The sequence below is a fragment of the Eleginops maclovinus genome, chromosome 19 (assembly GCF_036324505.1).
Source record: "Eleginops maclovinus isolate JMC-PN-2008 ecotype Puerto Natales chromosome 19, JC_Emac_rtc_rv5, whole genome shotgun sequence".
Classification (NCBI taxonomy): Eukaryota; Metazoa; Chordata; class Actinopteri; order Perciformes; family Eleginopidae; genus Eleginops; species Eleginops maclovinus.
The window spans coordinates 11,638,668-11,662,993 of record NC_086367.1 but is presented as its reverse complement, the minus strand read 5'-3'; the positions used below and the strand labels follow the sequence as shown (position 1 = coordinate 11,662,993).

Sequence of the window (24,326 nt, the reverse complement as noted above, 5' to 3'; positions counted from 1 at the left end):
AGGGAGAAAATGATCAGATAAGGGTAATTTTTTTTGTATTTAATGTAACAAACATGTCTGAGGTAAAACCAAGAAAGCAAACATTTATAGAACAAATTGCAGTCTTAAACCGAGTCAATAATCATTACTGAGAGGATAAAGAAATATTATGATGCTTTAGTGACCCCCAGTGCTCTGATTGAGTAACACAAGCAATGCTTTTATATATAATACAGTATTTATTGTTACAATAAAAGAACAATACTGAGAAAAAGGATCAATCTTGTCTTAATTAAGATAGCACTGTGTATACTTTGTATTTAAAGTAAATTACACATATTACAAACACATGTATCTTGACTTACAGTACAACACTGCTACAAGGGACCACGTAACATTACATGGCTGCACAATAGTATCAATATGATGCCAACACACACAAAAGCATAAATATTTCACTGAAAGTACCCATAAGCTATACAAAATGTTCATCTGTTACTCTCTATGTGAACTCTGTAGTGTATAACAAAATAAATATTAACAGGAGCACTGATAACATCTTGTGCATTTATATGAACAATGATGCAGAGCAATATCTGAGGCCTCTAACCTTTCTTCTGCTGTTTTATCAGCCAGCCGTATTATTTAAAAATAATAATGATGATGCACCTGTGATGAACACATTGAACTTCTTGTTTTCCATTTTATGTTTAACATAAATATTTAGTCTCATTATTGATCAAGAAATGATCCAACACATTAAGCATTATTTTCTCAAATATATATGGCACTCTTTCATTTACTTTGTTTTAAATGGTGAACTTTGAAATAGGGAAACCCTTCCAACTTCAACAACTAAACGGTTCACTAAAAAAAGTGAATAATGCTCATTGCAATGAGATTCAGTATTTTGTGAACGGTAGGTTACAGTAAATGGGCTCCTTTTGCTTAATTAAAACTCATAAATATAACAATGCTATTTTTTACATTTTCTTTGTGTATTGTAGCTGGTTGGAAATATCCATACACACGTCACAAATGTCCTCATATTTGTTGGCATACTCACAGGCTTTTTTTGACTGACTCTCTAACATTAGCATTAAAACACCTTGACTGGCATGATACTGGTAAAATACTCACTTTTTTTAACCAATAACTGAAACATTGAAGCTAGATTTATACATGCTGCCATAGGGGGGCAGCACCAGTCTCCCTACGGAGGTCCAGTGTATGTGTGGTTCTAGGAGGAGGAGTCCTCCTCCACAGGGTGGAGAGAGTGCCTCTTGAGCAGTGTCTTTAGGTTTTCCACCTCCCGCTCGGCCTTTCTCAGCTTCTTACGTAGTGTCTCGTTGGCCCTCTGGAGCCTCTGGTTGTCCTGCGAAAGACACAGAATATGTTTAAGAAGCACAGTTACTGTGGTGCTTTAAAGTATTGTGCATTTGTTATGAGAAACAAAAAAGTTGTCCTGACACTTACTGTTTCCAGAGATTCATAGTTGGGTTTGTTTTCCTCTTCTGGCTCTTTATGCTTTAAAGCAATGGACGCTCTGTTTTCCCACTTGGCACAGTGTCGCAGTTTCCTCTGGGGCACAGGGCTGGGACACGAGGTGAGCGTGGGGGCCACTGGGACCAGCAGACAAGGCTGAAGACCGACGGCCTCAGGGGCTGCAGAGGACAGTTGAGGTCCATCTGTCTGGGTGCCACTATGGACCCTCTGAGGCCTCAAATGGGAGATAACTGGAAAGTCTGGGCTCCAGTCTTTGCTTTCATCTGGCGGGTAGGGGAAAGGACATTCATCTGAACCTGGAGAGCAAAACATTATTAGTAATCATTTCATATGGAAAATGTACTTGACTGTCTTCACTTCTCAGCCTTTTTTGGAACCCTTTATTGAAGGAGAATAAGCTCACTAGAGTTATACAATCAACAACCACAAAACAAAATGACTCAACTCAGTCTCATGTGAAAGGTCAAATAAATCATATGAGGATTAGCATGTCACACAGACTCATTTAAAGAGGGGCTGGGCTAATATAGCCCCCATGTTTTTCAGTTATGTATCGGCGTATAAATTCAAAAGTAAAATCGAAAGTTTTTCTGTTCTGATAGAGCAGGTTTCTCATGGCAGGTGGGTAGCTTCAGTTTTACTGTAAGTGAAACGGTTCCTTCTGACAGCTGAAGGGAAATCACCCTGACAATAGACCCTGTGTCCTAGACTGCAGAAAACTGAAGAGAAATCCGGTAAATTATGACTTATATTGTTTTCATTGCAAAGTGGCAGGCAGTGATTACAAGAAATAAAACTGCCAGGTGGCACCTGTTATAAGGACTTACTGATTGGGGTGTGTGTGTGTGTGTGTGTGTGTGTGTGTGTGTGTGTGTGTGTGTGTGTGTGTGTGTGTGTGTGTGTGTGTGTGTGTGTGTGTGTGTGTGTGTGTGTGTGTGTGTGTGTGTGTGTGTGTGTGTGTGTTTCAATACGACTGGTAATGCCGGTAATGAACCCCATCACTCAACCCACCCTCTGAGGGGCCCATGGTGACAGGCGTGGAGCTTGGTGTCGGACTGTCCATGGCGTTGGTCATTTTGGCATTTTTCTTGCACTCAAACGCCACCTGGTCCTTGCACAGCTTATGGCAGTTCATCCCGCAGTCTGAGAAAGCACACAACATGTCAGAGCAGGAACTAGCGTTAGTCTAACTTTGACAAACTGACTTTTCTGTGAACACTCTCTCTTCTATAAAATGCAAATCTTAGACCTCTGCATGATAACTGTCAGGCAAACAAACAACTTTCAGATCTTTTGAGGGGTGGGGGAGGGGGAAACACTGTGGTTCAGGCTGCAGCCTCTCTTTTTTTCATTTGCTGCAAGTTCAGCTAGCTGTGTGCAACAAAGAAAACCACACTACACCTTCTTCAGATAGCTTCACATTACCTGCTTGCCACGAGACACTGTGTGTACCTCTACTCATTTTTACACATTACACTGACATGTGGCCAAAGATAGAGGTGCTTAAGTTGCACAATGTAGAATGAAATGATCACCTTTGCATCTGTAGCCTTGCTTGATAACACCCCACAACTGTGAAGAAAAAAGATAACTGTATTTGCATCATTGAAGCCTAAGCACAACTAAAGAACAAGGTCACATGTTGTTGAAGAGCTTTAGATTTTGATATAGCTTGTTAAGCAGTTTCTATATATAATCATACACCAAATGTGTATGCTGACTTACAAATCCTGAGCAGTTGTCACAGAAAGTGGGTTTCATGTAAGTGGTCTCCTGGAAGTTGTGGACAAAGCCAAGACCCAGTTTGGAGCAGATGACACTGGCCCGCATGAAATATGCCGTGATCTCCTCTCTGCTGATAAGGCCTTCCCTGAACAACCACAACACATACACATTATAACTTAACAGAATAAATTGAGCTGTAAATGATACAGAATGAATAGGAAATAAACACTTTCATATCTTAACTTCACAGTTTGATGTTTGGTCATGTCTGACCTGATTTCACTCTCATGCCACATGGGTAAACACCATAGTTATCTGTCTTTGTGTAATGCAAAACAGTATCAACTATAGTGGTTCTCATATTAAGGTTTACTTGACGGATCACATGTTCTTCTGTGGCTTGTGAGAGTCATGTACCATTGGATGTACGTGAGAAATAAGACGGGAAATATGAAGGTGAGGTTTATGGTTAGATCTGCAGCTATTTTATGTTTCCTGTGCTACACTCATCACTACAAATACCTTCCCCTCCTCTGAAGTCATAAATGAGCTGAGAGTGTGCATGCTCGACCTGTCAGAAGAAAACTTACTTCTCTTTGTCCATGACACAGAAGGAAAACGGAAAGCTAGCAGCAATTTTCTCAAATTCCACATGAGATATGAAGCCGTTCTCATCGTGATCGTAGTTCTTAAACACGGACTGTGAAAGACAAGAGGCAAATGTACAATAGGTGCAAGAGCAGGCTGACAAAATGGCAGCATCTAGAAGAATGGTTAGAATAAATGATAGTTGTTATAAAACAGCCTTGCTTAGTAGCTATGTGAAGACTACACTTGAAAATAGGAAGCACTTACGTCCACCATTCTCTGCACATGTTTGCTGATGGTTCGTGGGTCGGGTTTAGGAGCCACTCCTGATGCCCAGTCCACACCCACTGGAGGTCTTGAAGGGGTGGCTGGCTGATAGAAATGAATTTGTCATTAAAAAACAAGCCTGAGTAGGCACATAAACATGAAAAATGGTATGTGAGCAGCTCTGTTACTCCAAATCTAAGAAAGGCTTTCAGACACAATACTAGCATTTTATAATAAATTAGAAAAGCTGACTCATGACATAAATGTTTTTTGTTTATTTTGGCTTATTTTATATCCGGCAGAGAGTAAAATGAGGATTAAATTAAAATGATTTTTAAGGTGGAACCAGAAGCCGGTTAGCTTAGCTTAGCAGAATGAATGGAAAACGGGGTAAAAGCTAACTTTGCTTTGTTTTCCCATTTCCTGTCTTTAAGCTTGGCAAACAGGCTGTTAGCTTCTTATTTAGCATACAGACATGAGAGCGGTATCATCTTATTATCTAATTCTTAACTAACTGACAGAAAGGAGGAGAAAAGTTTCCCCACATGTATTCAGTTAAGCATTAAGCTTTTGGGGGGTGATTTAATTTGACTTCTAGGTAGTTGACAGGCTAGCTGTTTCCCCCAGTTTCCAGTCTTAAGCTAAACTAACCGGCTGTCGGCTACACATACATTAACAACATATTAACATGAAAGTGGTACTGGTCTATCCATCTAACTCTCAGTTGGTTGTTAATTTGAATGTCTCTGCTTCTATAACTCACAGGTGCTTTACTGTTCTTGGGTTCCCTGGTGTAAGACAGTTCATAGATCTCATCCTCAGTGTAGTAAAGGTCCAAGGACAGCTGCAGGGAAGGAAAGGACACATGTAAGCACTTTGGAAGTAAAGTTTTTTTGTAAATTATTAACCTTGAAACATGTTTTGATGAGTGCAATATTAGGTCACAGTTTAACGATTGTCTTTTCATGGGCATTCTGTTACAGCTAAAGCACCTGCACACAGATAGAACAACAATATAACAATTTGAACTCGCTCTCAATCACACTCAGTTCATCACCCACACACTCATAGATCATAGACTCTCATCACACCCACAGGAGCAGGGACAATCCACATGCTGTAATGCACTCATTTGCATCTGTGCTTGCATTCAATACAATCTAGTGAATTACATGAAGCTAAATAGATTTTTTTATGGAATCTTAAAGAAATGTTGCATTACCGTCAACAGGTGGACTAGGTCCTTGTTAGCATCCAACCTGGGAGGGATTTGCTGGAGCTGGATCAGCTCATTAATGTGGCTGTAGAGTGCCTGGAGTTTCTGGACATTCACCTTGTTGTCTTCCACATAGTCTGACATGGCTTCATTGACTGAAATCAGATCTTTGAGGTGGACCCCTAGTATAGGGATTTTAAAACCTGTACACCTGTTGTAAGCTTGTCGGTAGTTGTCATAGTTTCTGCAAGAGGATAGCAGGTCTGTCATCTCATTCAATTCCTGGGGAGTGAAAATATTGTTTTTGTTAAAATGGTTTGGCTCTGTTATCAGCTGGATTTTATGTTAGTTGGTTTCACTTTACCTTGGTGACCTCACTGGATACATGTGAGGTGGTGTCCTTCAGTCTGGATATCGAGCTGTGACAAAGCCCTCCCACTACTGCCATTAGTGTGTTGTAATTGTGCATAAGATGTAGACTCTAGTGGATGCACACAAAAAAAAGAGCACACATATATCAGTCTATCTGCGCACTCACATAAACACGCACAATTAAACTTGTTCCAGGTAGGCCTGGTTATATAATCCACCTCATTGCGGTTACATAAGCCACTTACATTGTTGGCTTTTTCTTACTGCGCTCTGATATCTCACTCTTTTTGGAAGTGCTTTCCCCTCTCTTTTCAGTTCTCTAATTCGTGCTGTCACTGGAGCATTATGGTGTGAAATTCTTTTTCCACACCCTTGGGTTTTATGGTTGACAGCAGTGAGCAGCAGCAGACTGGTGCATTAGTGTAACAGTGCAATAGGTCCTTCAGAGTACAAGCCTGCTTAACGGCTCCCTGAAGCCGGTGCACCTCTCCCCAGCAGGCTGCATGCAGCTTTACAATGAAATGGTTTTAACAAGCTGGGTCTGCACTCACGAGTCATGTCTTTTTTTCCCACTTCCTCAAACTCTTCGCCATCTAAGTGTGTTCCACTTGATGACTCCATTAGCCTGCATTCAGTTAATATTTTTCTATTGGAAAAATCTTTGGGTTTGCTAAAAGCCTGCTTCAGAGCTCTTGAGAATCATCACCAGCTCTGTGAATATTCATGATGCAACTGCCAATTATGTAGCATCTATAGCGCTGTTCAGAGTGTGACAATAGACTGTCATTAGTTAGATAAGGTGTGTGAACAATAGCACGTAGATGCTAGCAAAGAGGAAACGTGTCAAACCGAGTTCCATTTTGTTGTTAAACCAGGAACAGAAAGTGTAAGAGTAGCATTGAGGGCTTGATAAAACCACTACCTGTGCTACGTGGATAAACTTGGTGAAAACCTCAGCTCTCAGCTGAGCGGTCGGCCTGCTCAGCACCATCAGCTGAACCCACTGGGAGACACCATTACACAGGGCGATGGAACGCTCCATCACAGGGATGTCCTTCATGCAGCAGCTTCGAATGTAGTTCTGATAGTCTATAAACTGGCAGAGAGAGCAGAGAGAGGAGCATTAACTGCTGCACGGAAACTGCAAGGTATTTCCCGTGGGGAGGAAATAACTACGGTTTTGAGATCAAAGAGATGCATGACAAATAAACAAATCATCAATGTGCAAAAGACAATCTATATACACTGGAATATACTCACTGATATCCTGCAGAATGACTTGAATTCCAGGAAGGTGAGATGCTCAGCCAGCTCGATGGGCTCCAGGTGATCAAAAAGAAGAGAGACCTTCCTCTTTTTGCTGCTGATAGCTTTGATCTTCTGGCTAGCCTTCCACGACCAGTCCCGCTCACTTCTAGTACACATCATTGAACATTACTATCAGCAAAGGATAGCATGACTTCTTAAATTGGATAATTATAGTTTTAGTTATCAGAATTGAAATGGTAATGTGGCCTGACTTTTCTCATTATTTCAAGCTTTTCGTCAAAAAGAAAACATCTCCAACAATACGACAAAAAACATTCCAACATCTCAAAAGTGAATATTTTCAGACTTTTAGACTTTATCTTTTACAGTGAGTTGAATATATTTTTGGTTATAGGCCATTGGTCAGAGAACACAAGACATTTACTCTTAGAATTTGTGATGGACTTTTTTGTTTCATTTTCTAGACTGAGCAATCAATTTATTCATTGAGAAAAAAATGGACAGATTAACTGATAACTGATCTACAGTCAATGGGTACAGCACACGTAGCCAAGCTGTCAAGTGTTGTTGGAGACACATCTACTGTGTTTTTGACTTTTAAAACCATGAAAAACAAACATACAGTTATATTTGATCTAACTCGAAGCTACATTAGCAGCCTTGAAGTTATACAGTGCACAGTTCAAAGTCTGTACTCTTGATCGTGACTGACTCCAGTATTTTCCGTGAGTGTCGTGTAGGCCTTATTTCGCAGTTGCCAGCTGGTCAGAGATTAACACTTACATCCATTTGGTCTCTAGGAGTGAGCAAAGATGCTCTTGGCCCTGCTCTCGGATCATCTCACGGAACTCATCCAGGCTGTCGGACAAGCTGTGGTTTAACCGGAACATCATCCAGAATTCCTGGATCCAATGCCTGGAGGTCAGAGAGGATACCATTATGTGAGTGACTCTGAACATACAACTACAGTTAGAGTCTTACAATGACTCAGTCCGTTATACTGACCTGATAAGGTAGCATATCCTTTGGCACTCCATCGGCTGCTCATTGTCCATCGCTGTTTTAAATGTGAGGGCTTTTGGTTAAGAATCTGATGTTGACTGATTGTGATTATTATCTGAGAAAACTATGTTTTTATAGTGTCTGTTAGGTAAGGCTAGGATTTACATCAGGAGTCAGCAACACTTTTTGAGAAGAAAATAGAAAATTGTATCTGCTGATCCCTGACATTGTTAAGGGCAGAACATAATTAACATATGGGTTATTCGACTGCAGGGCTTCTTTTGTACAAACAGCTCATTAATAAAAAAAATACAGCAACTAAACTAAAAGGCGAACAGAAGTGGCATTTGGTGATGTGGGAGGAGGCGACTGCATGGAAAAAAAACTCTGATGAGCATCACAGAATGAATCATTCTGGCATACAGGAGAAAGTGAAAAACAAAATGTACAAAGAGAAGACACAATCAATGCCTTGTATACAGGGGAACAACTGTTGATTAATGTGCATTGTTTGGAGGTGGGAGATGCCTTTATCAATGTCGTCAGCGCAGAACAATAATATTCACTCATATGGTGGCACTGCCATACATATTGCCACAAAAACACCCGTGCCGTACCAATCTATAGACAGTACACACAAACGCATGTCCTTATGATACGAAGCAGACTGACACTTTAGATCTCAATTGGCAGAAATCAGTAGTGATGCACATAAAAAGGCTAATTGCGTCATGGGAGCAGAAGAACTGCCCACGCAATCCCAAAGCCAGACTGTGAAGAAGGCTGTTAATGGTCCCCGTGTCTCTTCCCTCATCCTAACCCACTCAATGAATTTATTTGATGTCCTTTTGGGTCTTCGGTTCAGAAAGAGAGGGTTAAAAATAGCAAGGGGCATTCTGCGTTGCATGCTCTGAAGTGGGTTTGTGTGAGCAAGGGCCTCTTTAAGCAATAGAGGGTCAGGGTTTATATATAGCTGAAGTGGACCTGTATGTGACGAGGCAGAGGTAATTAACACCTGAAACGCCAAGGTTGATCACCGGGGCCAGTAGGCTCCTCTGAGAGGCTTTGTGACGCCACTGCTGTTTCCTTAATGGAAGACTAGATTACAGGCACTTAACTCAAGTCACAAGGCCAACAAAAGGAAAACATTTTCTGGGTGTGAATAGGGGGAAATGAAAGGGACAGAATCGAACATTTTGAAAGAGTCCTAGTACACAAAGGCCTTTCTTGGAAGCCATCCACTATTGGGCTGACGTCATTTCAACCTTAAGGGTGAATAATATGTTTGGTGTTCAGGTGTAGCCAGCAGATATCTGGACCGAGGCTTCCTATTCCTATGCTGATAATTATACTTACGATTTGTTAAGCTAATAGAGAGGTGGTCCATTGTCAGACGACAGGCAATAGGTCTAGAGATTGCATGGTCTGTGAATTCTGCCTCTTTTGCTCTCCACACTGACAGTTTACATGCAATCAACCAAAGCCTACTCAAATACAAATCTCAATACAACTCAGACTACAAACTTGAACTAGAACATTTCCGATCGAAAATCCCTTTTCCTATAAATTATGCAAATGAATCCAAGATATGTAAATGTAGATTGACATTATGATAATAGACTATTATTAAGTGCATGGTATACAGGGCAGAGGGTAGAGGGAATTTATAAAGAGAGAGATGTAAATGGTCTACAGCGACTGAGAGCAGGAGTAAACATGAGCTGCCACTTGCCTATCACATTTATACTGACAGCTAAAGGCTGCATTGTGAGCCAAGTACAAGCTTGATTGCCCGTTGCTGTTGACAACCAAAGAAAAGCAGCACAAAAAAGATCCAATGTTGGATTTTGTGCCCAAAAGATTGGCATTATAAGCAATGTGGTGATGGAGGCATGTAGGCTTTTCTAGAGGACAACTTCTTAAACAGCCTTTCTCATTTTTGGGGAATTCTGCATATTATGTAGTAAAAGTTGTATATTAAGATTGATTTTAATGAAATAGAAAGCAGTTTTAGCCTTATGTTGGAATGCTGAAAGGATATCGAGTAGTGAGCTTGTCCAGCAGGTCACTGGAGGAGATGTGGATACGGTGCATGGTCAGGGTGATGTTCAACAGGTGGCTGCTCCCACACACACAACCGTCCGAGTCTGCAAGACAAAATGCACACACCTAAATTTACCCTCATTGCTCCAATAAGGAAACAACTGCAACACGAGTCACACAATGCATCCACCTAATATAAATGTTGCATTAAAGGTAATTCAGTTGTTTATGGAACCAGAATCCGTGGCATCTAACTTATTTTAAAGAAAACAGGCTAAATAATATTCTCAAACGGCTAGCCGCTGTAGTTTTCAGTACTACCAGTAGTACTAGTAGATTTCTTTTCCCAAAACAGGAAAAAAAGGTGCTTTTGTTCAGGATTATTTTTATGATGAATTACTTTTTTGTGATAAATTGATGGGTAAACCACTCTTTGCAAATAAACCTATGGATTGGAGATTGTTAAAGATCATTTTAGATTTTTTTTGGATTACATAATAGATTATTTTATTTTAAAATGTGGGTCAGGTAGAGGACACCTAATGAAAGTAATAATTGTTCTTCTATATGACGTTCCACGCTGATTAAAACGTATTATGTGTCACAACTATAACCTGTGAAAACCACAACGTAAACATTTCCATCAATGGATAACACATGGTTATGAATGCATGATGAATACTCTAACACACTTCATCATACTATCCATAGACCCCTTTTCCTCTGATTGTGTGAACCTCTGCAGCTTGCTCGTCTCACCACCTTTCTTGCTTCCTTTTTCCTTGCATATGTCTCACTTCCTCTCTTTGTAACCAGACCACCTTTTCTTATCTCGATAAGTTTATTTTACTGAACAACTGACATCTTGAGACTCACAGAGAAAGAAACTTCCCTGTTGACCATTAAAAAATGAGCTTACATGTGTTCAAAATATTACTTAACATCACAATGTCAGGTCTGACCTTTAGTTGCAGCAAAAAGCATTTGCCTTCCCGCATAAGCGAAGTAACAGGGCCACTTCTCTTCCAGTAAACTTAAAACCACAGCTACGTGCAGTGAATTAGTTGCTGACATAAAAAGGAAGAGCACTGGATTTAAATCTTTGAAAATATTGTTTGTACATCATGGGAAATGATTCCTGTTAACATATTAATCCTACAATATATAGAGAACACACTGTGCTGAAAATTGAAAGCCCAAGAAACATTTGTGAGTTTTTCTCCAGCTGAGAATTGTTTTCCTTTAAGCTTTAGCAGTATCTTGACACCATCAAGGACATCAGGCGTCTATGGACCCACTTTTAAACCATATCACCTTGGAAATACCTCGGACACCATGGCAACATGTTTTCTAATCTTTGTTATCTGTAAGCAACTCACCACTCCAGCCGCAGCTGACTAATCCAGCCATCATAGCCTGCATGGGGTGTGTTTTTGTTTGTAACACACAGCCACTACCAGACAAACCCAGTAGATATCATTACCTCACCCGTCAAGTCATTAAGAGAGTAAACGAGAAGGAAGTGAAACAATTTCTAGCAGTTAAAATAACATGGTTGGTAATGCTTTGATGCAGTGAAGAAATATGTATATAAAGCAATACTCTCTTCATCTTCACATTTGTGGTGGGCTCGGCCATAAGGCTGTTTTACCTAAATTATGAACTTACACTCCTCAGTTCAAAGTCAATCCTATGGCAAATGCACAACAGGAAGTCATGACTCTCCATCAGGTAAACAATTGCTTCATCCTTTTTTTCACAACTTTCCGACCACTAACCCTCTCTGCGCAGGGTTAATTGCAGGAGGAAATCCCCTCCGGACTGTCTGTTCCTGACTGGAAAATTAGGAAAGCTTCCACCGCTTCACTGGATCTGTGTGATACTCTCTGGTGATAAACACAGCCAGGGCACGCAGCACCCGGCCCACTTCTAAGGTTATCTTGGACATTTATCACCCTATCCAAGCCCTGTGTCTCTTTTCCTTGTTTTGACAGAGCCTAACAGACTGGATGGTCTCTTTGTTTCAGAGGGAATCCAAGTCAGATAGAGAATGATGGTTATCTCTGGGTTCTCTGTAAAAACGTCTCTATAATATTCAGACTTTTGATTGAATTTATACTTTAGAGCGTTGTTGTGGATTGTGGAGAATCCTGAATTATTTTATAAAACAGGAATTCATGATTTGATTTGAGAAATGTATCCACTATTCAAGTGGCCTACGACACCTTGACACGACATGAAGAAGTATTTGAAAACTAGTTAAAAAAGCAAGCAAAAAATTAACTAATAGCTAACTTTTTTGCTACATGACAGATAGAAGCAGGGTTCCTACAGCTTGAGGCAAGTTAGATTTAAGATTTTATGACATTTTTTAATGCCATTGGTAATGACATTCAAGAATACTACACGTAAACCAAAATTAAATTAAAAAATGTATCATTGCTAGCTTCGTAGTGGTTTATCTGTTTGACGATAATGCTAAAAGCTTTCAGTTATAAAATAGATGTGACCTATTAATTTGAGATTGTAAATCAAAATGTCAGAATGTTCAAGTTTCTTCTCTTGTGTTGGCATTTTCAAGACTGTCAAAAGATTGATTTATGATATTTTAATACCAATCATGGCCTGAATTTAATTTTAGATTAATTTATTCTATTGTCATCATCAATATTATTCAACGCAGAAACACTTTAAATGAACATGATATGTTTCATGTATGAAAAATGTCATCTAAAAAAAAAGAAAAACTTCATGAATACAAAGGAATTGAATACATATAAACATACATTGGGTCAACACTGCCTGTTCAGAGCGTGCAGCGGTGCAGTGGGGTCTGGGAGGTGCGATGGTGATGATGTCAACTGCTATTGATCCGCACCTCATAGCGCTGTGCATTTCAAAGGCTGGTCAGCATCTGAGGACCACTGTTAGGGGAGTGACCTTTTGGCTTAGCGAGGCTTGAAGCTGCCATCAGGTAATCCTTCAAATAGCTCTTACGTGCACTCTCACATTTGAAAAGGTGGCATCAGGACTCGCGGACCTTAGGGGTTCGCCTGTGATGTGGGCCAAGAGAAGCGAGGTTATGTTCTATTTTATCAGGAGAAGCTGTTCAAGGACATCCCCAGTCAACACACACTGTACTCAGCAGATACCATCATGTGTGTGTGGATTTCACATTTTGCAGTGGCACTGAAATCACTTATTGAAGCATCAATATGCTTTGACACTGATCCTGGATTTTAAGTCTTCTACCTCTGATTAACTCTCTTCCCTTCGTGAATCTGAAATGAGCATCCGGCTGTCATTGCTACTGGGTTTACCGCTTCACAGATAAATGCAGTCACGGGATGTCGTTTTATGCGCAGCCCATTGTAACGCCTCTCCATTGCTCCTGTTCCATTTGTGTATCCAGGCAACGGCAATTTGAAAGCTTGTCTCTTCAGAGATGCAATCACCATAACTCTGAGAGCACTCTAGTCAACTTGATGAAGCCAATGATCATTGCTTGATTGATCCATCTACAGCCTACTCAATCACTGTTTTTCTCATTTAAAGAAACCTCCATATCATTTGCTTACAATAAATCAATGATACTTTTATCATCATAATACAGTGACTGTAAACATAGGAAATTATATCATAATCAAATGCTGTTTTCCTTGATATGTTATAAGTAAAATAAAACTAAATCTGACTGACAAGCATGAGTAAGATCTTCAAAACATAAAATCCTACATATACACAAATAAATTCAGCAGTTCTAAGGAATCCTATTTCATTTTCAGATTCAAAGCTTCCCACTCCTTTTCTTTAGAGGCCTGCCCAAACTTGTTGAAGGTATATAAGAAAAGTAGTGGGGAAAACAGAGTCTCCTGGGAAACCACAACAAAATGTGTTCTCACGTAAATTAGGGCTTATTATCTTATTGTTTCTTAATAACAGAGTCAAGTACTCCAGGAAAGCATGAGTCAAACAGAACATACCAAAGGCTAAGGAGATTTTGGTGTTGCATAAACATGGAGCACAAACACCTGTGAGCCAAAAGTCAACACAAGTGCCAAGTCAGGTCAGAACGACTTACCGAAGGACTGCAGACAGGCCTGGATGAGCTCCTCCCAGCTCCCCCCTTTGGTGAGGGGACCCAGGGACACCATTGATTTACTGGGCACAGGCTGGGCCGGGCTGGGTTTGTGAAACCTGTGAGGTCGGCCCGGAGGAGAAACTCTAGACCTGGAGCTGCATCCTGGAGTCGCCCTCCTTAAGAAACACCAACACAACAGGAGAGCTTGTTGTAATGAAAGTGGGCCTTTCTCTTTTTGCCTATGAGGACGTATGGTATGTGCAGCAGTTTCAAACCATAATCTTCTGAGACCACAGGTTATGACACATTACGATCTGCATAATTATCACAAGAAATTGGACCCATTGTTTGAATTTAAGAACCCCCTCCTGGAATTTAGCTTTTCATTGTTCTCATTTCCTTCCTTTAACTTGGGGAAATACCGGTTGATTGCGGACATCCAGTTTAAACTGTTGTGTTACCAGTAAAAAACAATGTGTAAGAAAATGTCCGTTTTAAATGCAGCAGGTGACAAACTAACAACAATTGATAGAACCTGTGCGTAAAATAATTGGGTAGCATCAATTTAGTTTTACGCACGAAAATAAACAGCCGCCCGTTTATTAACAACAAAGAACAGTCACACAACTCCGATAACTGCAAATAATTAAGAAACTGTTGAACATATGCGCACAGTTTTGGCAAAGCCACGCCAGAAAGTCCTCTGTTTAAAAACCACGACAAGATTATCAGACTTACGCATCGTCCTTTCCCTTTTCGTCCGACGTTATACTTTCGTTTTGGCTGTTTTCTTTTGATTGACATCCCATGGCGAGGTACTGGGCGACGAGCGGCTGAACTAGGCTGTCCATCTGTGTTCTCCTCGATGGGAGTATCTCATCGCTCTGCTGGGCTCCGCGGTCTCGGCAGCATTGTGCTGACTCGTCAATGAACGTTACACAATTAAGAGTCACCCAGCCTGTGTGTGAGTGGGCGGCCGTGGAGCCGGGCTGTCAGTCACTCACTCACAGCAGCCTCTGAGCTTCACCAGGCGTGACCACTTGCGTAAAAAGTCGTGATCCTACAGGTTTTTCACTTTACAACTTTAAATAAAGAATTAGTTTGGCTGGTAAAGGATCTCTTTTAATATACAATCCAACTAAATTAGAGGCAGTTAATACATTTTTTTGTGATTTTACTCATTTGAAACTTTCAAAAGTTCCTATGTTGATCCTATTTCAGCCCCAAAACTTAATACAGATAATCTTTTGGGCGTCCTTGACATTAATTCGTTTTGGAAAATCTGTGAAAAGGGATGTCTTCTAGTTTACTGGAACCTTTTTGTTTATTCAGACTGCCGAACAGGAACAGGGTGGACCTTCCTCTAAAGATAACCGTAGCTTCCATTAGGCTTATAAGGGGTGATAATGTGGTTGTACATTTATGTAGGTGGTCCAGAGAGTGTTTCCTGACTTCTTTTAACTTTAAGAAGAGTCTTATCACACTTTTTTGGATGGAGAACAGAGCTCAGAATTGATTCATAGATATTAAGAATAACAGCGTGTGCTGACATTTGATAACTCTGACATCAAATGGCCATTGGACATTTGATTTAAGGGATTTAACATGATTATTCTGAACATTTGCACATTACAATGATTTAAAACGAGTTCTTGTGTATTTAAAGGTCTTTCCACAAGTGAAATGGCATGCAAACACACCAGAGTATGAGCAGAGATCATGTGAGAACCTTAGGATATAATTGGAAAAGCAATTAATCAAAGCACTTCTTTAAACATCCAGTTTAAGCAAATGGGAAGCTGTTTAATTAGCGCTGAAGCTTTGCGTTTGCCCCTTATGCACTTCACTTTAACTGAGCGCAGGAGGAACAACACAGCACAAATCCTTTTAAGGTGCATATAGTGAGTGTCCTCCCTTTGACGTGGTGCCTCTCTTCGTGCTGTCCACAGACGAGCAGTATGAGTTCACATGTTTTCACAGACAGAGTGAAATTGTGAGACGCTGTGTATTCGCAGCTGGCTGCTTCTGATAAGATAGATTGTCTGCACCCATTGTGTCAATGATGTTATCAGTGATACCTGTAGCCTGCCCTTATGTGTCTATAGGTATACATAAATCTGATGTTAATGTTTTGTCATGACATTGAACCCAGTTCTGCTGACAGAAATGAAATGATACAAAAATAACAACTGGCCTATTTGTAATGATTTTCTTTTTCTTTTTCTAGGAACAAGTAAAGCAGCATACACGACTGTTGCCTCTTGGTGTGTCTCCACTAAATAGTCCATGGTCCTCACCCAACCTTAGACAAACAGCAAACACATATTGGTTAAAAAGAAAAAGAAAAAAAGAAACACTTTAAGACATGCACCTCCAAAACAGTGGGGACTTGATTCAAGTTAAACCCATTTGACGTATGATATGATATTTGAAGTTATAATCTCTTTAAAAATTGTAAACATGAGTCAGTGACGTTTGGGTTGCTCATTTTACGTTTCTTGTCATTTTGCACGTGTTTAAAACTAATATGCGTGCATTAGCTTTATATTAGTATGTTGATTTGCATTTTCTATTATGATATCAGGTGATGCACACATGGATGCAGATCAGATGAGCAGTACCAGTTAAGACATCAACCTTGTGGTCAGACTTTGCTGAAATATTAATTTTCATTCAGTTACAGCAGAAGCATAGGGATTGGGGCTGCTTTTATGTTTAGTGTTTTTTATCAGATTGAAAATGATCTTGATATTAAGAAACAAAGTGTTGGACTCATTCCACCCCCTGGTGGATATTTTGAGTATACTGACCTTCTGTGGTTATTGAGAAAGAATTGCTGCATTTTATAAAGAAATACTTTACAAATATGTGATCATGTTTAAAGTGTAAATATTACATAATGTATAAGCTCTACATGTTGTTGTTGTTGTTGTTGTTGTTGTTGTTGTTGTTCCACTACAACACTGACAATTCTACACTAAGCAAAATACATTACTGTCTGCCAAAATCTCTAATCTCTAATCTTTGGGGGCACCAAAGCTTCACATTTTTATATAATATACTTTAAAAAACAAACAAGCTGATATCAATATGTTTGTAATTTACAAACATATTGATATCAGCTTGTTTGTTATACAAATACTTTCTGCTTTACAAATTGTAAAGCAGAAAGTATTTCTGCTTTATATATAATTGCTGATATAGCCTTGTTAATACCATTTATCTTTCCCCCCCCCCCCCCCCCATATGACAGTCGCTTTTTGTTTCACTGGGGAGCACCACAGCCACACATTTTCATATTACTTCATAAAACAGAGAGGTACATAAAAAAAGAGATATGGTGTTTATATAGCGGCAAGTATATAATGATACATATTATACAGGGTGCGATTTGTAGGGGGGGATGGTGAGGATTTCCCCCCCTCTGGTTTTCCTATCCCTACCTCTGCTAAATTATTTTTATCTCCGGTGGGGACAAGGATTTCCCCCCCTTGATAGCGATGAATGCAACTTAACTGCTAGCCTACTTAAACTCTTGAAATCTAACGATCTTCAGTGTCTTTACATCAGAGTAGGCTATTCAGCAGCCTTCTGGCAGACGGTGCATATTTCTGAACGTCATCGAACACAAAAACATTGTAACATTTTTGTGCGGGAACTTCGCAGGAAAAACAGCGCTGAACCAAACATGAAACGCGTTCAGAGCAGCATATCATCTTACTTTACAGGACCCATTTGCAGAATTGTGGATAGAAGAGGGCCGAAATGCTGCAGACAATGCCCCGATAGGAAAAACGAAAAAGCCACCACAAATTTGTCACCAGAGCCGACTGTTTACTTTGTCTAGTTTTCCAGACCTGTCCCTGAGTGTTGACAGCACGTTGTGCTATTTAGTGAATTATTTTGAGTGTTTGATTTAAGTTAATTGGAGGGTCTTTTCATGGAGAGCATTGATGCTGTTCTATGGTGCTTTCTGCCTGTTAGTGCGTACGCATGTTTTTGTGACGTTGAATAGAAACATGTATGGGTTATTAAAAGTTTTGCCATGTTGTGATGGGGACTAATCCACGGACCCGAAAAAAGGGCCTGTCTACTTTTTGCGTTTTTTTCTCCCTAGTTATGCAAGTTAAAAGTCCAATGTTCTTGTCTATGAATAAATTTAAAAAAAACATCCCCCCCTCTGTTTTTTTGTCAAATCGCACCCTGATATTATATATCGCTGATAAAACCTTGTATATGCTAGTGTTAGTGAAGGACGAGGAAATCGATGTCGAAATTCACGTGAAGCTTTCGAACGCAGCATTGACCTCAGAGGTCGCTCCCCGCCTGGTGGATGTAAGGTTAGCTCTGACAGGCTAGCTAGCGCAGTGAAGTTAAACCACAATGTTGCTAGCTGGCTAATGTTACACCGGCTTTCTCAAGTAGCAGCTTCGTTGTTTGTTACTGCTTGAAACAATTCATAACCTAGGTGACTTCAAAATGGTCATTGACTACATCCAGCGGTTGAATATCCAAGGAAAACGCGTCAAACTGACCCTCAGGAACTCAACTTTCCTCGGCGTCATCCAGCGCATAAACCCCAACAAAACGTTGGTTTTGGCCGACGGTCGGTAAAAATGTTTTTATTAGGTTTATTTTGTGAAGTCAGCACAATATTGTTGAGGATTAGACTGAATAATTATTTCAGTTTTAAATGTATTCGCTGTATGATGGCAAATAAATAACTCTTGGTTAACTTGTGTGTGTCGTTTCAGTTCGTGGCAGTAATGGCTGTAAAATCCCTGGCTCTAAAGTGTTCTTCGGCCATGAGATTTTGAATGGTGAGTTCACTCTGGAAAACGTTGATATCTGGAAAGGGAAAGCTACGTACTCAGGGCCACCGTAGAAAGCTGAACTTAACATATTACGAATAAGAAATGTCTTAAAGTTTTGACATCTAACATGGTGTCTTTGTATAATTTAATTAACAGTGGAATTGACCGATGGCGCAAACACTGGCAGCGGGTATGTAATCGTGTCATACAGTCTATGGTGAAAACACTCTGTGCTGGCTTTAACTGGCTATTTAACAGTAACATGCAATGTGGTGATGGTGTTGCACAGCAATGTCCAACAGTCCAGCTGTGAAGAGCATTTGAATGTGGAAAAGTTTCAACCATACAGGAAGACTATCACATTGGGTGAGTATCCAAATAATTTGGCGTACAGATGGTGTTTTTTGCTAAAGCTATTGAGTGAATCCTAATCAAATTCCTTGTATGTGTAAACGTACCTGGCAATAAACTTCAATCTGATTTTGATCCTTTCCTTTTTACAGATGATGAAGAGGAGTTTATAAACTTTGTAGTCATAGATGAGTTTCATGAGAAGTTTCTGTCTGCTGTAAGTTGATTTTAGGTTCATTTTCTGTTGCAAAGATAACTTAAACTGCACATTCCCCCTTCCAAGTCGTTGAGAGCAAATCTTCAAGGCATATCTTTACATGTCCCTATCTGTCAGGTGATGGACATCAAGGCGCAGCATGTGATAGGTGTGGGAGCTAATGGAGTCGGGGTATTTGAACACGGGAGACTGTGTTGGCTGCAGGTGAGAAGTTCTGCATTCCTGCTTTTTTTAATCCTTCCCTCTGTCCCTAGCTGCTTTGTTTTCTCTCCTTGAAAATAATAAATATGAATATTTTAAACTGAACGCGTCTTTATTCATTTAGATTGCCACTAAAAGCAAGGTGTACCTGTTCGATATATTGGTACTGGGACCTCGGGCCTTTAAGAACGGTCTTGCCATGATCCTCGAAAAGAAGCACACGCTGAAGGTAATCATTATAAACACGCTAGATATACTATTCAGTTAAAGTTCTAATTATTAACATTACATTTATGGCGTGCATTTTGTACAGGTCATTCATGATTGCAGAGCCCTTGCTGGATGTCTGATTGCTCAGTTTGGGGTAAAGCTTACCAACGTATTTGATACGCAGGTACATGTGCAGTGTACAATGGCCTACTTTCTCTTCTGTATGTTTAATGTACCTTGCTTTTAACCAGCTCTTTTCCTGTTTGTGTTTAGGTAGCAGATGTCATGTGCTTCTACTCCAACACAGGAGGTCTTCTCCCGAACAGAGTCAGTACCCTGCAGGAGGTGGTTAGTCTCCACCTGAAGGTGCCGTCCTACCAACTCCTGTCCCTTCAGATGATGTCACAGCTCACAAAGGCACAGTAACCCAATCCCCTCTGACATCACAATTTCGATATCATTAAAAAATAATCATAATTAGATATTTTTCCAAATATATAAGCTGCATCTGTATGTACTGTAATCACTGGTGTGTGTTTCTTCTCTACAGGAAGAAAGGGAGATGTGGTACAAGCGGCCCTGTCCTGTTCCCCTGCTCAAGGTGATGGCTCTGTCAGTGATCCACCTCCAGACTCTCAGATTCTTGCTGCTGGATACTCTCATGACGGACTACATGACCCTGGTGGATTCCTACCTGAGCAGCAGCCAATACCAGCCCGATGAACTGGAGCATGTCAGCATGGTGGGTAGTTCACAGATGAGAACTTGTCCAGTGCATACAGAGTTATTCATAAGCGTCTGCTGCCGACTTCTCCTTTAAGACCTGCCGTAGACTTTGAATGATCCTGTTTCAAAACAATGAGAGCATGCTGCCAAACATCTGGAGAAATATTCCTATGTATGGGCGTGCCTGATCAAGCAACACAGGCACTATATCAGACACGAGTAGTGAGGGGAAAATTGTCTTCAGTTTTTGAAAAATATCATCCAAATTATGTCTCACAATAATAATGAGATTTTTGTTACAATTGTTAAAATACTCTTCACATCCAGAGAATGATAAATAAATGAAATTCCCTGACAAAAGAAAGACAAAATTCTGCTATGTGTGGCTGTTGCAGGATGGTAAAAAATGATGCTTTCATAAAAAAAGCAAATTTAAAAGACAAAAGACATCATGCAGAGTTTTCAAGTTTATCAAAGCAAATGTTCACATGCCAAAAATTACATTGTGTCACTGTTATCGTCCCTCGCTACTGGCTGTCCACAGAACACTTCCTTGTGTGATTTGAGTGCTTGTGTCTCACATTTTTAGTTTTTATTTATCCAATGAATGAGGACTCTTGATTTTGCCCCACATCTTTTGCATTGAAATGTTGTAAGTAAAAAAAAAAAAACAGCAACCAGAACTTTTTTCCCTGTTTGGATTGTTTCACACTTGGAAGAAAATCTGAATCCAGCCTTAGAAAAAACACTAGTCTTAAGTCTACCCTTTTGCATCCTCAGGAGAGTGCGTTGGAGCTGCCTAAAGAGCTCAGACAGCTAGAGCAAATGCGTATTGAGCGACAGAAGTGGGCTGCAGACCGTTTCCCCACCACAGAGCAGGGACTGCTGGCTCGCTTCAACCCTCAAACTCCATCCCAGACCTCACCTGCAGCGGAGGAGCATGGGCAGAAACAGGCAGATTCCTTTGAACCCGAAGCTGAGGAGTCACCTCCACAAGCTGATCCTCTCCTTCACGAGCCACCCAAGAGCCCTCCGATAGTGGACAGTGTTTCCGCTGACTCAGCTCAGGCTCCAGACATAAATAAACAAATGTCTGTCAACAGTCCCCTGTCCCTCGGTGTGGGCAGAGGGCGAATGGATGTGCCGATGGACACAATGGGTAGAGGAATGCCATTTGGAAAAGAGCAGTCATCCATCCCAGCTTTACCTGCCATAGGAAGAGGCTTACTTCTTCAAATGGCACGAGATCAATCCCCCAGAAAGAGCAACGTAACGCCTGGTTGGACGGTGACGGCTCCTTTGTGCCCCAACCAAGAGGTGATGCCCCTGCCGGGCCACAGTGCTTGGCAGCCAGAGAACACTTTTGGAGAACATCTTACACCCAAGTCCCTCTCACCTTCACTCTTGCAGTCCTTCCGGTCGTTCAGATCATAACCCGGAAGCCCTATAAGGACATGTTTCAGAGAAGTTTAGTTCCATTGTTTGTTGTTTCTTAAAGAGACCAGTAGGTGGCAGTAAATATTAGTTTTTGGACAGGTTTGTCTGATGCCAGGTGATGTTGTTAAAAGTCTTTAGAAAAAAAGACACAACTATTTAGTTTGGAAGTTGCATGTCAGTTCATTCAAACATGTTTGTATTGTTTGTGACAGAACGTAAGTTTCTTTTGTGTTGTATTTTATAAGGGTTTAGCCCCTAAATCCTTCTCAGTTTATTTTTGAATTAGTGATAATTGATTGCACTGTTGACTGTAATGTATAAAAAATCTGTAAAAGTCAAGTATTTATTATTGTTTATTTTTATCTTGGAGAAAATGACAACAAAAATAATAGCCTTGGCTGTTGTAACTAAAACTACAACCAAAAACTGCTCCACATGCCCATTGAACCATACGAGCGTGCGCTTAGTGTGATTTATTGCTGGTACAGCTTGTCTTCTGTGTTAAAATGAATTGTTTGTGAAAAAGCAGCGATTGAGCAAAAACATTGTTAGCTAACACAAGAAAAACCATTAGTCTTGGCACAGACCTAACCGTGAGACTCTGCAGTTCAGATGTACATGATCACAGGTGGCCATCACCTGCCATGTTCTACAAAAGCAGATCTTATCCATTTAATTTGCTGCTGGAGGTGCCATGCAGACTTTGCAGAGGCACCGTTCAGCCATTTTTGCCTGGATCATCAGAGGTCGGTGCCTGGGATCAAAACAAGGCATGGACACAACAGCAGGGCCTTGCCTCTGCGCAAATGCCCCCCCCCCCGTATTAATCACATCTTATTGCAATGGTTATCTTCCTGCAGAGGCTTGGACCCTTTCCAAAGCTTTCTAATTGAAAGCGTGAAAAGGATAAGGTAGGATTTTAATTAACTGGGAAACAGCCCAGCACAAAGCCTTGCATCTCTCTTAGCAACCAGATCCTCCTCAGTTTCTGCTAAACACAAACAGGATGGATCCTACCCATATGCCACCTTTAACCCTTTGAAATGCTGCTGTTGCTCAATCTGTACGTGGTTGGGTTCAGTATGGGAGGAAAGACATCATCCTAAAGCTGATTCACTTGATGTTATCTTTAAGCTGCTGCACTAAAGTCCTCCAAAAGTTAATTCCTTCTGATGACTCTGTGGAGTATGCATTTCATTTGGGAGTCTTGTACAGTTACAGAGTAGGAGCTTGTTTTATACACGTGCGTCACTCAACAGTGAAGTTGTGAAGGGGGGTAATGTGTGTGTGTTGGGGGTCTCTCTGGAGGACAGGCTCCTGTCATTGACAACCAGATTGGGGCTCTTATTTTAGAGGACATTGCATTTCCTCTCCGTCACAATAATGCCTTATGTGCAGCACTTCCTGTTTCTCAAGCTTGGGAGGAAGGAACAGGGCGCTTGTCACACGGTAGTCACCGCTTCCTCCCCTCCCTCCCCCACTCCCCCTGCTCCCAAACTTCAGACAGTGTTGTGTCCTTCAGAGGGGAAAGATGACTGCACCTCCAGCATCACAGCAGGATGCTGCAGAGCTATATTTGGACTCCAGTCGGAAAGGTAGTGCACAGACATAAACACAACCTTTAGGATGTCCAGCTGTGTTGATTTAGCATCCGAAAATGGTTGCTCAACTGTGTAAGGCCCATTATTGTTTTGACTGAACAGTGGGAACCTGCAGGCCTGTGGTTTTGCTCAAGGTGTAATGGAAATAGGTCATAAACAATATTTATCACTTTAAAGGAAGACACCGGTTACTCTTAACTGTATTTTATATTTCTGTACTTTTCCCACTACACAGTATCAACAGTCATCAAGGCCACTGGGACATGTACCAAACTGCATTATTGAACCTCCAAAAAAAGGTATTGTGTCCCCCCCCCCCCCCCATACACCACCACGTTATTTACTTTCCACCATATTACTGTCATACTCACAGGGCTGCAGTTACAAGACACCCAAAGCAACAAGGTGTTCAAAACAGCCCTAATGCTCCTAGGCAACCATCCCTCCTCTTTGAGTGTTAGGCTACAGATTTGTTCATAATTAATAGGTTTTTGTTAATTATTAAGAACAAACGGATAATTTATCACTAGCACACCCTCAAACTGCACCGTGTTTGGATGGTTGTGTTGTTTTGTGGTTAGCACTCCGAATTAAAATACATCGCTGCTGACTAAGTGCACTTTCAGATTACGGTGCATTTCTCTTGCTGAACACACAGTTTGGACCACTGGACTGTCATTAATCAGATTGTTTGTGAGCGTTTTAAATGTTTACTCATGAT

General features: G+C 40.7%; 2 protein-coding genes across 6 annotated transcripts; one reads left to right on the top strand and one right to left on the bottom strand.

The window, feature by feature from the left end:
* Positions 1-271: 271 nt before the first annotated feature.
* Positions 272-15,286, bottom strand: LOC134881266 (RAS guanyl-releasing protein 1-like). Of its 4 annotated transcripts, none has more exons than XM_063908477.1 (17): positions 14,787-15,286; positions 14,049-14,224; positions 9,966-10,071; positions 7,928-7,990; positions 7,706-7,837; positions 6,914-7,064; positions 6,576-6,749; positions 5,646-5,762; positions 5,288-5,563; positions 4,829-4,909; positions 4,066-4,170; positions 3,801-3,910; positions 3,211-3,355; positions 3,021-3,057; positions 2,497-2,628; positions 1,456-1,781; positions 272-1,354 (listed from the first exon to the last, which is right to left on the bottom strand). In XM_063908477.1, the coding sequence occupies exons 1-17, from the start codon at positions 14,897-14,899 to the stop codon at positions 1,220-1,222; spliced, it is 2,379 nt and encodes a 792-aa protein (XP_063764547.1). In that variant the 5' UTR covers positions 14,900-15,286; the 3' UTR covers positions 272-1,219. The 4 variants fall into 4 exon arrangements, with proteins under 4 accessions (XP_063764547.1, XP_063764546.1, XP_063764549.1 ...); XM_063908476.1 differs by having other exon boundaries at positions 6,914-7,067; positions 14,787-15,284; XM_063908479.1 differs by lacking the exon at positions 14,049-14,224 and having other exon boundaries at positions 6,914-7,067; positions 14,787-14,947.
* exd1 (exonuclease 3'-5' domain containing 1) lies at positions 12,424-22,343 on the top strand. 2 transcript variants are annotated; one of them, XM_063908481.1, is made up of 11 exons: positions 12,424-14,302; positions 18,803-18,868; positions 19,019-19,052; positions 19,152-19,228; positions 19,366-19,430; positions 19,548-19,634; positions 19,756-19,860; positions 19,945-20,025; positions 20,115-20,258; positions 20,392-20,583; positions 21,348-22,343. In XM_063908481.1, exons 1-11 carry the CDS (start codon positions 14,290-14,292, stop codon positions 21,999-22,001), a joined length of 1,518 nt encoding a protein of 505 aa, XP_063764551.1. In that variant the 5' UTR covers positions 12,424-14,289; the 3' UTR covers positions 22,002-22,343. The 2 variants fall into 2 exon arrangements, with proteins under 2 accessions (XP_063764551.1, XP_063764550.1); XM_063908480.1 differs by lacking the exon at positions 12,424-14,302 and adding an exon at positions 18,261-18,654.
* Positions 22,344-24,326: the final 1,983 nt, after the last annotated feature.